The 13,047-nt window shown below is 40.4% G+C and overlaps 1 protein-coding gene across 5 annotated transcripts in view; it reads right to left on the bottom strand.

Annotated features, from left to right (window-relative positions):
• The window catches only part of SCUBE1 (signal peptide, CUB domain and EGF like domain containing 1), a 198,825-nt gene that overhangs the window by 142,096 nt on the left and 43,682 nt on the right, over positions 1–13,047 (bottom strand). For all 5 annotated transcript variants that reach the window (XM_071733252.1, XM_071733251.1, XM_071733255.1 and 2 more), the window contains exon 4: positions 5,652–5,786. In XM_071733252.1, coding sequence (XP_071589353.1) covers positions 5,652–5,786 — 135 coding nt within the window. The remainder of the gene's footprint in view (positions 1–5,651; positions 5,787–13,047) is intronic.

Consider the following 13,047-nt stretch of genomic DNA (forward strand, 5'->3'; position numbering starts at 1 on the left):
CATGATAAATCACTGATATATGAGTAGGAAGATCAGGCCTAACAGAGATTAGGGGGGTTGGAACTAGATGATTTTTAAGGTTCCTTCCAACCAAACCATTCTATGTTGCTATGATTCTATGATTTTTTTACTTATACCATATCTTCCTGATTGTTGTGTTTTCCCTCTAGATGAACTACAAAGTCCTTCCATTCTAGAGGAATGGAGAAAGCAAATGTGAAGGACCCTTCACACAGGCTACTGCAGAAAATAAGAATCCCTGAAACTGAAGTATAGCCATATTCATGGGTTATACACAATTTTGAAAGATTATACACTTTTAACAGGTCCCAATGAAATTTAAAATGGTTTGTTAAGCTTTTTTTTCCCTGCACACATTATGCATCCTGTATTTTGTGAAGGATGATAAAATTAATCTATTTATTCAAAGTGTATCATGGGAATGTATAAACAGACAAGTTTCTATTAGGTAATACCACGTGCAACTTCAGGAAAAAGCTTCCCAGATCACAGGGTGTTTGTCCAGATAAAACCTATGCTGCCTGAAAGCTTTTCTTCTCATATTATAAATAAACACATTCATTGATTTCCTTTGAAATTAGATTACATATATATCTCTACTTTACAAACACATTAGAATTCCAATTGAAAGAGACACATAGGACTGTTCTGCTCCAGTGAATGGGATGTCTGTACTTGAGGTAGCCATAGCAAAGAATAGGCAAGTAATGGAGTACTTTAACCAGTTACATCATCTCTAAAGAGCTTTCATAGCTGAGATGAGAAACCTTGTACTTGATAAAGTCTGGGATGGTGCTGGCAACAGTTATTTAAAGTCACTCTTCCACATCAATCTAAATATGACTAGATTATTGTGTTGGTTTTGGATTTTTTTTTTAATTTTTTTTTTGGTAGAAAAAGCAACTCTGTCCTCTAAAATGCTTTGCAGAAATTCTGAGTTGCAACAGCCCTCTTGCCCAGAGTCCCACAAGGCATCAGCATCAGAGTTAGGAATAAAGTCCAGAATCCCAACCTATAATCTTTCCTGCACTGACTGGAGATCATGCTTCCTCCCAGGAACTCCTAACACATTGTTCTACTGTTATAAAATTGCACTAAGCTGAGAAAAAAAAGTAAGGAATGGAAACAAATCATGGGAAGTAGGAATTAGAAAAAGTGAACAAAGGTAGTTTTAGAAGTCTCAGAACAAGAAGAAAATTGGTAGTTTGATGGCAGCTGACCAAAGGACTCCTATGCTACTACTACAAAATCAACGAAGGTTGGTACACATCATCAAGCTAAACAAGTTACTATGTATCAGCAGAAGCACACTAAATCATTTCATAAGCTCCCTTTGCCAATGACAAAGGCAAGACAACTGGGCTTAGCATGTCTCGTTTTTCTCTGGAACTAAACTCTTATACTTTTAGTGTAGAAAGAGACAAACTGTTTTCAAGACTGCAGCAAAGTAATTTGCTAATTTGTGGTAGCGTAACTTTATGTCAAACTCTCTAATGCTGCTAAGAACATAAGACTAATGGTATAAGATGAAGTGAAAAATAATTTCCTTGCCAAATAGGTTTTTTTAATAGGCTTGAAAGTGATGGTGACAACCGTGTAAAAATCTTCTCCACCATTTGACCAGACCATCATGATTTCCAGTTTTCTATAGCCTGATACCTCCCTACTTCTTCTTGTCTCCAGTTACAATTACCACTCCTAATTGCCCCTGCCTTTTTAGTTTACTTGGCACTAGCTGTATAAAAAGATTGGCAGTCAACGATTAGCAGGCATAAGACCATTAATATAACTATGCTTTAGGTAGACATTCAGGGGATGGAATCTAAAATGACTGAAGTCTTTCTAGCCACAGAACTGTTGAAGTATCTGGCTTGTAAGCAAACCTCCTTTGTGTTTTAGCAGACTTACCCTCTGGAGGTGAGTCAGCAATGGTTTCTTATACTGCTTCAGCTGAGAAATTTTGTTGGTGAGGCACTTCATAGCCAGGGCACCTGACAGCAACATATTTTATAGCTGTAATGAAATGTACCCTTCATTCTGATCATTCTGAACTTCAGCAGAGAAACAGGCACATAGCTAAAGTCGGTCTATTTTAATGCTTTTTAGGCCCAATTCAGATTTTTAAACAACTTTGGTATCACCGGGACTTTAAAGATTTGCCCAGAGTCTTTGATGAATTGAGGCTTATAGTTTATCATCAAATTAAGGGAAAACATGCTGTAACCCACTCACCTGGCTCAGTCACAGCTGTAGTTTATGACACTAAACTCCACATTTATTAAACACATGCTCCCTCTGGAGCTGGAGATGATACAATAACAGTTACTTTATTCTAGCTTCTTTTTACATTATGAGGAAACAAATGCAAACGTGCCACTGGTATAATTTGTAGCATTCACACCTACTTCTGCATCTGAGATGTACTAAAATGAACTGTAAAGTTCTCCATATCTTTTATAACCCATTCTCCCTCCAATTCTCTCTCCCTATTCTTGCCATCATTGTTTTGAGTAAATTAGTACTGAAATCTGATCCAGCAAAAAGAAATTAAGTTTTATGCAAACATAACTGAAGTATGTTGTACTGGGCCAAATGTACTGAGGGTAAACAGGAGAAATCAGTAGGCTTATAATGAAGACGGGAAAATAAAGCAAATACTGGGAAACCAGGGTTTGCCCTGACTTAAATGTCAGTCTAGTCTGCCATTGGCATAAAATTCATATTTCTCTGTGGATCATTAACTCTTTTCGTCCATAGGAAGTAGTAAGAACGCTTCTAGATGACAAGCAAATGTCATTTGAGACACAAGGATGATATTAAAAGCCCCTACTATGAAGTCCAGTGTGGCTTTTTACCACAGCTTGTGGATAGGAGAACGGTGGTAAAATTCCAGAATTGTTTCTATCCAGAAACTTTGGGATAGGCTCTCTGAAACCTGAAGAAATTCACATAGCAGTCAGCAATTTTAAGGAGGGTGCCTCGTACCAGAATACAGCTTTGCCTTGGCTGACTAGTGCAAAAAGGGACATTTGTCTTCCTCTGCTCAACCCTTAGAAGAGTATCCAGTACCATTTTTTCAACTCTGAATCTATCACATAACTTGAATGTGGCGATAAACTCAAAGCACATGATCAGCACCAGCCTTGCTGACAGCTGAGGCAGGTGAGCTGGGCCTGCAGACAGGGCTTGATTCTGCTCCCTCCATTCCAAACTCATCCAAACTCTAAGTAATTCCTAAGCACCCTGCAATGCTTCTCTTTTTCCAAAGGCATTTGAACACAGGAGAGAAAAGATGGTAGCAAACTGCATGAAGAACCTTGTGGTTGATTGTTTTAGTCTAGCTAAGTCCTTGAACAGACTTTAGGTAATGTCAAGGATGCTGAGATTGTGTGACTGCCCATGCATTTTTCAGAGTCATAAAAGTAATCCTACTGCTATTAATGGATCTTATTATGCTCAAAGTCAACAAGCTTGCTAAAGGGTTTTGGCAAGTCAGTGCCTTTGTGTTTGGACTGCAGTGCTAGCTGTGTGGTGTGCCTTTGTTTGCTTCAGCCTTATTTACCAACAGAGGTATAGACACAACTTAGCCCTAGGCACAATTCTGGTTAAATATGTTGACGCATATTTTTTCATTCCAACAGCTTCTGTAGCAGCTATTACAAGTGAAGCAGATGAGAGTGAGTAAACACAGATATAAAAAAAACCCATTTACTTTCTCACCATACATGTTTACTATTTGCGGTTCAGTCACCTCTGACAACTGAAACAGATAATTTCACTGAATTTCCCTCCTCTGGCATACCCACATGAGATATTTGTGGAGGGGACCATGTCACTACAGCGTAATGTTTGCTGTTATTGTAACTTGGCGCTTTATTTAGGTAAAGCTACAAACCATTTGTTCATAAAACACTTTGCAGCTACTGTCATTTGATGGGTTGCTTGGTTTTTCCAGATGTAAAATAATTTGAAGATGTTGCTTCAAATTGAACATTCATGTCTTCTGAGATATTTTCTGTGTAAACAAGTTAACACAAATATATTTTTCCCATGCATATTTATTATGTGCATACATCAGTCAGTGTTCGAATCTACTCCTCAAGTCTTTCCGGCAAACCAGGAATCCTCTTTGCCACAGAAACTTAGCCATTTCCTTCAATAAATCTATTCCTTAGAAGAAACTTTTGCCTTCAGAGTCTCATTTTTCATTTATTTCATTAGTTTCCATCTCAGATAACTAAATTCTCTTTTATTACAGCTGGGAATTTTTATAATGTGCAAATTGAAATAATGATTGTATCACAGCACTCTGCAAGTGGTTTTCATTAAGCCTCCAGCTACTATTCCTTGCTCTGTTGGATATCTTTGTGTCAGGGTTACTTTATGTTGGGCACAAATTTGGGCAATTTATGTTGAAAGAATGACTAAAAACCTATTAGATAGCAACCTTTAAAATGCACAAGTTGATGAAGCTTAATGGCATGTTCTTGTCATAATCAAAATACCTCAATTGCTTCAAATGTAACCACCATGCTAAAAAGTGGACCTGTGAATATATTCTGGACATTCACATTTCTGAAAATCAAAATTACTACCTGTCTTTACTATTCTGTGTAAGCAGACACACAGTACCAAAAATAGATTTACATTTTTGAGAAGCTATACACTACAATGTTTTGCTGGCTTGCCAACAGAGTGACTAAATTGATACTCTGTATTCAAGTAGGATTTTCTGGTTAATTTTTAGTGATTTAAAATAGATCAGAACCATTTGTGTGGCTTGTTGAAATTTACAGTGTGCTTATATTGCTGATCACCAGACCCATCTTACTACTTTGTCATTCTGTATTGCCTATTGGTAAATGAGTTTGCTAGTTTATATTCCCATTGCTGCCAGGGTCACCAGAAGTCTGAATGAACACAGAGAGAGTCCACTTAATTGCAAAGATTTATAGCTACGCTGTTTTCTTTTCTCCCTTTCCACTCAAACTTGTCTTCCATGGCTGACACGTACAGAAAAGGGAGAGCTACTTATTCTAGTCAAAATCACCAGGAGACAAAGATCACAGCTTTGCAGGGATTCCTTATTTCTACTGCTAGTGCACAGGCAACAGAGAAGCAGTTTTCTAATCCCCCCTGGGCAGGGTACTGAAGCAAAGAAAATGCTGTGCTGATATAATATCCACCATCATCAGTCTGCAGTGAAGCACTGAGTTGCATGACTGGCAAAAAACCACAACCCGTGTAACTTCCAGAAGCAACAAGCTGTTCACTTTGATTTAACATACCATGCTTTCTAAGGTAGAAGACAGGTGAACTACTATACAGTAAACAGGTAAGGCCTTTTAAGTCTTGGAAATTCAGAAGCAGAAAGTTGCCATTTGAAAATTTGTTTGCCTGGCCAAAAAGCCTGCTTGAAGCAAGTATAATGGCTATGCCAAACTAAAGCCTTCCCCCATCTTATTTATGGCTCTGTTGCAAGTCTGGAAGGCAGAGGAATCAATCAGTTTATAAACAGCCAGTGAAATTATTCTGGGAGCTCTGGGGATTAAAAAAATCCCCCTCAGCTTCTGCATTTGTGGTTGAACACAGTTATTCTAAAGAGTTCAATTTACACACTGAAAACTTACCAATGGAGCGATGAATGCAGGTATGCTGGTTATCACTCAGAAAAAAGCCCTCTTTGCACTGACATTCATAGCTGCCCATAGTATTTACACAAATCTGCTGGCACCCTCCATTGTTATCTTGGCACTCGTCAACATCTAGAAGAAAAAGAAAAATGCGAGATCATGTACAGACTCAGAATATGCCTCAAGAAGAGCATGAAATCCATGAAAAGGCACACTGTAAATTGAACTAAGAAAAACTATCCAAATCACATCACAGTTAATCCAAATTAATCCAATACTCCTTTTTCCTGAATCCTAGGTTTAAAGTTAACATGAAAAAAAACATGTGGGGAGGGGAGTCCAGCTAAGTCTCCATGCATTCTGAGCTACAAATTGATTTCCAATGCACAATGAATGTTAACATCCTAAAAAGGCTGTGACCCCATCTGCCAAGTGTGGTGTTGCACTCTGTCATTCCCACTCCACTTGGAAAGACATACTTCAGGCCTACAGTAATTTCTAGCAGGGTAGCAGGCAAACACAAAGGGCATTACTGGGTGAAAAGAGTCTTTATAGAGTTCTGGTCTTGAACAGAACAGCATGTTTCAATTACTGGAGTCATAACCCCCTACTTTGTCAGTTTGTTTATTGTTGTTTAATGAAAAGAAGGCTTCTTAAATCTATATGTTCCATGTCTGCATTGTCATTTTAATAGGCAAATACATAAAACCACAAAGGCAGCATTAGCTACTGACTGTTTTGAGGGTCCCTGCCTAGCCTCCATCACCTCTCTTAGGCATAAAAGTTTTTAAGCCATTGTGTTTAACAGAGACCTATGTTTCAGCATTGGGAAACCACTGCCTCTGAAAGATACCTGACACATATTCAACCTTGCAACTCTCCTGTTTTGCTTATAAAAGGTATAACATAACCATTTTCTGTTTGTCTTTGGATAAATTGTCACCTGAAAACTCCATGTTTTCTTTTTTTTATGGAGGCTCTGCAGCCAGTTAGGTATTTCACAGTATGTGCCAACATGTCAGCAAATTAGTTGGTGTGTGTATTGCTTCCATTTTATTTTAGGAGGGGGGGAAAAAAACACAACAAAGCTAAATGACCCACAACATTCAAAACCTCAGAAGAGCTGGCACAGCTCCTGCACAAATTAATTCCTCCAAGACTGGCCACAATACACTAGGTAAAACCAAGCTGCTTTTGCTAGTACTCCTGAGGGCAAGACCAGGAAGCTCCAAAATGGTGGAGAAATTCAGGCAGTAGAATCATAGAATCATAGAATTGGCTGGGTTGGAAGGGACCTCAGAGATCATCAAGTCCAAGCCTTGATCCACTACTGCTGAAGTTACCAGACCATGGCACTGAGTGCCACATCCAGTCTCTTTTTAAATATCACCAGGGACGGAGAATCCACCACTTCCCAGGGCAGCCCATTCCAATGTCTGATCACCCTCTCAGTAAAGAAATTCTTTCTAATATCCAACCTAAACCTCCCCCGGCACAACTTGAGACCGTGCCCTCTTGTCTTGCTGAGAGTTGCCTGGGAAAAGAGACCAACCCCCACCTGGCTACCCCCTCCTTTCAGGGAGTTGTAGAGAGTGATGAGGTCTTCTCTGAGCCTCCTCTTCGCCAGGCTGAACACCCCCAGCTCCCTCAGCCTCTCCTCATAGGATCTGTGCTCGAGTCCCTTCACCAGCCTGGTTGCCCTCCTTTGGACCTGCTCCAGGACCTCGATATCCTTCCTGAACTGAGGGGCCCAGAATTGGACGCAGGACTCAAGGTGTGGCCTCACCAGTGCTGAGTACAGGGGCAGAATCACCTCCTTGGACCTGCTGGCCACGCTGTTCCTGATACAGGCCAGGATGCCATTGGCCTTCTTGGCTACCTGGGCACACTGCTGGCTCATGTTCAGCTTCCTGTCAATCCAGACTCCCAGGTCCCTCTCTGTCTGGCTGCTCTCAGCCACTCTGTCCCCAGCCTGGAGCTCCCCATGGGGTTGTTGTGGCCAAAGTGCAGGACCCGGCACTTGGCCTTGTTGAACCTCATCCCGTTGGAATCAGCCCAACTCTCCAGTCTGTCCAGGTCCCTCTGCAGAGCCCTCCTGCCTTCCAGCGAATCGACACTTCCCCCCAGCTTAGTGTCATCTGCAAATCTGCTGATGATGGACTCAATCCCCTCATCTAAATCGTCAATAAAGATATTAAATAGAACTGGGCCCAACACTGATCCCTGGGGGACACCACTGGTGAGCGGCCGCCAACTGGATGCAGCACCGTTCAGCACCACTCTCTGGGGGCCTCCAGCAGTTCCTGACCCAGCACAGAGTGCCCCTGTCCAAGCTGTGGGCTGACAGCTTTTTCAGGAGAATGATGTGGGAGACGGTGTCAAAGGCCTTGCTGAAGTCCAGGTAGATCACATCTACAGCCTTCCCCTCATCCACCAGGCGGGTCACCTGATCATAAAAGACCAGGTTGGTCAGACAGGACCTACCCTTCCTAAACCCCATGCTGGCTGGGTCTAATCCCTTGCCCATCCTGCAGGTGCTGTGTGATTGCCCTCAGGATGATCTGCTCCATATCCTTGCCAGGCACTGAGGTCAGGCTGATGGGCCTGTAGTTTTCCAGGTTCTCCTTCCGGCCCTTTTTGTGGATTGGCGTGACATTCACCAACTTCCAGCCATCTGGGATGTCCCCGGTGAGCCAGGACTGTTGGTAGATGATAGAGAGAGGCTTGGCAAGCTCTTCTGCCAGCTCTCTCATCACCCTTGGGTGGATCCCAACTGGTCCCATAGACTTGTGGGGATCCAAGCAGTTCAATAGGTCACTGACTGTTTCCTTCTGGATTACAGGGGGGCTGTTTAGATTCTTGTCACCTTCTATAAACTCCAGAAGCCAGCTGTCCTCAGGACAACCTGCCTTACTGTTGAAAACTGAGGCAAAGAAGGTGTTAAATACCTCAGCCTTTTCTTCATCTTTGACAACTATATTCCTGCCCATGTCCAGTAAAGAATGGATGTTTTCCTTGCCCCTCCTTTTGCCATTGATGTATCTGTAGAAGGACTTTTTGTTATCCTTCACAGAGGTGGCGAGATTCCAGCAGCATGCTCAGCTAAGCCTGCTATTGCTCTTTGTGCTGGTGTGCTGCCTGCACTTCATAGGACAGAAACTGGAATCTCTCACAGAGGAAGAAGTTGTAGGGTAATTATAAGAGTACCCAGGGAAACCAGGCAGTCTCCTACTATCTTGAACTACAACACAAGTGTGTAGACAGTCCTTTTTCTTTATTTACCAGGAAATACTAAGCACTATTGCCTCAAAATTTCTGTATTAAAATCCTCTCTGCCATCAGTTCTTAATCCATTCCAGATTTGAAGCTTCTCATAATCCCATCAGAGTGATTTGGGAGGGCACAGGAAAAGGAAAAGTGAAGATCTGCCTTGCCTTCGGCAGTGAAAGAAGGAAAAATAAGACAACTTTGTGAGATCCTTCGTGAGTCAGCAGGTCTTGCTGCCCTGTTAGTGCCAACTCAAACTTGTTCCTTCAAAACTAGAATCTAGATCCTCCTCTCTGGAAGATTAGTTGAATATTTACTGAAGGAACACGTCTCAATTGGTACATGTACAACCCCCAAAATTTTGCTACAAAGTATGTGGTCTTCCCAGAATTCTGCTTATAGTGTCACAAAGCAACTTGAAAATTTGGCTTTCAGCTCTGATGAATAATCTGAAACAAATGCACTGATTTATAAACATTTTTTTCTGCTCTTGATAGCAAATGCTGGTGAAATACCACTTCAATAAGGAACCAGCTCAATTTACAACCAAGCACCAAATAATCCATATGCTAGAATAAAAATTATTACAATTTATGAAGTTCTTTAAAAGCTCTTCAAAAAGTTCTACCCTGAGGATTTTATTCTAGGTTTGGGTTTTTTTTTTTAATTACTTGTCTAAAAATTATTTTAATATGCATTTAAGAAGAGGAGTTGAAAAAAGGGAGCAGCTGGGATCTAGGACTACCATATCTCTATCTCCATACTACATGCTTTCCAATAAATCTTGGCCTGGTGGTGTAGGATTAACATTTTCTCTTTTCAAGTCTCAGTCCTACTAGGGTCAGGCTTTTTGGAGCAATTTGTATTACTGCAGTCTTAAAAGACAGTACTGCTTATTATTCACCATACCAAGCAAGCTATTTGACACAGCTACTGAGAAAATATTTACTGAATTATTTATTGAAAAGATAGTTTACCAAGTCACTTTATGATCAGCCTATTACTAACCTAGTTTAGAGACTGGAGTAAAGAAGTCTTCTGAAGTTAGGAGAAAGAACTCCATCTACTCCAATGAGCCCAAGCTTTGGGTAGATCTGTCAGAATAATTCCTTCATGTATCTGAATTTTTTCAAAGCTGACAAATGAAATAGCTGTCAAAGAGGCTTTTTCTTTCTTACATTGTTTGTGCAACCCTCATCTAATGCAGCTCAGATTACCCAGCTGAACATGTAAACATCAGTAATGAAGCATATGTGAGATTGTATTTTGGATCAGATTTTCTAGAGATTAAGTTCCACATAAACACCAAAATAAACAGCCAGGTTTTCATACAGCTCTTCTGACTCCAGTTTTGAAGGCTCTACATGTCAAACTGGGCAGTTGCCTGTTTTGAAAAACTGAGGGTGGGTCCTCAGGAGCCTTAATTGTTGCTATTCTGTGTGACAGTTTACACCTGCTGGAGACCTGCACTCCAGGGCGTAACTGCAGATACAGGGAAAAAGTCACTTAGGTTGTAAAACCCCTTCACTCAAACATCTATTCTAAGCCCCAACTAAAGCCAGTTTAAAATGTTTTAAATTTATTGAGCAATTTATTGAGCACAAATACAAAGCTCACACTATTACTCCATTCTTCACAAAAAAATGACTTTTTTTTTTTAAACAGACATGTCTTCTTTGGCAACCTTTTGCCCAAAATGAGCTACCACTGATCATCTTATCCAAGACCAGGACTCTCCCTGAGCATGACAGCCCCAAGGCAGCAGGTGCAAAGGTGCAATCTCTCTTCCTTTAAATTATAGTGTATGGGAATTCAAATACATTTCCTAGGCTCCTTATCTGGGATCAGTTGTTTCATTCAGCTTGGCCTCACCACCTAACAGTGTGTTGATTACTATCCACTGCTTATGGGTGAGCTGGCCCTCAAAAACCCACTGATGATCCCAGGGTAGAAGCTGGAGCGAGGCTTCATAAAACCTACACAATCTGAACTCACAAAAATATAGAATAAGGTTCTCACCTGAGCTGAACTCAGATGGTCATTCCACATGGCTGCTCCAACCCTCATCCTCACAAAGAGGAGGAAAAACTAGGAGAAAGTGAATATATGTCCATAAGCCATTCTCTGTAACACTCATCACAAAGAATTGTCCTGTGGACACCTACAAAAGAAATCCCTGATGGGTAGAATCCCATCTAGAAATAACTCAGTTTCCTTAACTACTCCTTACCAGCAAAAGTAAATAACTAAGACAACAATCAGCACAAGAGCTAGAATTGCTTATACAGAATGTAGCCCAGAGTGACAAAGCTATGCTTCAGGACAATGAGGGCCTGGACTTCAAACCAGACAGTCGTCATCAACCACAACAAGGAGAAAGGGAAGAGCCTGCTCAGGGAGAGGCTGGGAAAGGAGAAATGTTTTTCAAAGGAGCAGTAGAGATAATGGATATATATGTATGCATACATACATATATACATATATTTATATATCAGAAGCATTAATGCATATCTGAATTTGCATAAGACCTCAAAGTTTTTGGCCCACTATTTTCACATAATCAAATTTGTGTTCTGTATCTTGGTAAGATGAGATCCTCTAGAAAGCGGTAGTGTGGAACAGTATCAAAGAGTAGGAAAAATTATTGGTTGATAAAAATAGGTGTTTTATTTATTAAATAAACAAATGCTTTTGGTTTCTCATTTAATTTATCTGATGAACTTTTCAAACTAGCTCCACTGGTATTTCACCCTGATCTGGCTTGGAGCTTCCTGCAATATTTAGCCTGAAGAAGCTATTCTGCTCGTGTCCTGTTTGGATACCATCAAGGGAGAAATGTCTGCTAAGAGTACCTGAAACCAAAACCACAAGCAGGAAGATACAAAAGTAGAAACACTACAGAGTCAATGTCAAGAACATTATAACCACTGTCCACTTCCTCCCATGATCTCTTCCTTCCTTCTGGCATTTTTCTTTTATGTCAGCATTTTCACAAACACTTAAGCCCCTCAGAAATCCGAGTCTCATCCTCAAAGTCTCCAAAACATTTGGAAGCCACTGTACAAATCACAAGTAAGAGACTTTGGAGACTTCTAAAAACAGGAGTTTGACGCATGATCCAGGGAACTGATCCTGCTAGCTTTTCTCTAAGCTACCCTTTGAAACCTTCTGAAGACAATTTTGGGATGCCTATTTTATCAGTGCAGAACACTGTGAAAGAGAGATGAACTACCATTGGAAATACTGCATCCTTTTCTGGAATGCTAACAGCAAACTACTATTGAGGGTATCTTGTGTTTTAAGAGAAATTATTAGCAACTGAAAACTCAGTACCCAATTCTGCAATAAAAAAATCATTATATTTGGAATATTTCTAGTAAGAAAGTTGGCTGAAAATCTCATTTAAAAAAAAAAATATCACATTCCTGGATTTACTACAGCCATAGTTGTTCTTATACCAAAAAACCATCTGGCCCAGCATGTTCTCTTTGACACTGCCCTGTGGTTGACACTCAGAAGACTGGGAAGGTCCGACAAAACCACTGCTGTCACGCTCTTCCAGCTTTCACCATTCATGTACCTTCCTAAATCACTTGCTATACCATTGTCACTGCTGGATCTTTCCTGTATGAATTTCTCTTATCTCTTCTGAATTTAACATGATAGGGAAATCACTTCTGCAATTTAATTATGAATTACATAAAAAGACATCCTTTTGTTTACTTAAATACACTCCTTCACAGTCTGTATGAATGCCCCCTAATGCCCCTGTGAGACAGTAAAAATGCATCTCCTACTTGCCTTTTCTGTATCTTTCTTGATCTTACAGATCCCCTCATACCATTTACCTCATCTATTTTGAGCACAGAAACACAGCAATACAAAAATCCAATAAATCCAGAGACTATTCAAATTACTTCAGTGTATCATATTTAAAAGAAAAAGCATTCATTTCTAGAAGTTAACCTTAATGACATCAACTTTTGGCACATACTCTTCTCACTTGTGTATTCCATTCCCTCCAAGTACCATGATGCTCTATTGCAGTGGGTGTCTTGGAAGATTTCAAGATAGCTGTGGCAGGCCAAAGAATAAATCTGGCACGTAGGAGTGAAGCAAGTGAAGC

This window comes from Heliangelus exortis, chromosome 1 (assembly GCF_036169615.1).
Source record: "Heliangelus exortis chromosome 1, bHelExo1.hap1, whole genome shotgun sequence".
NCBI lineage: Eukaryota > Metazoa > Chordata > Aves > Apodiformes > Trochilidae > Heliangelus > Heliangelus exortis.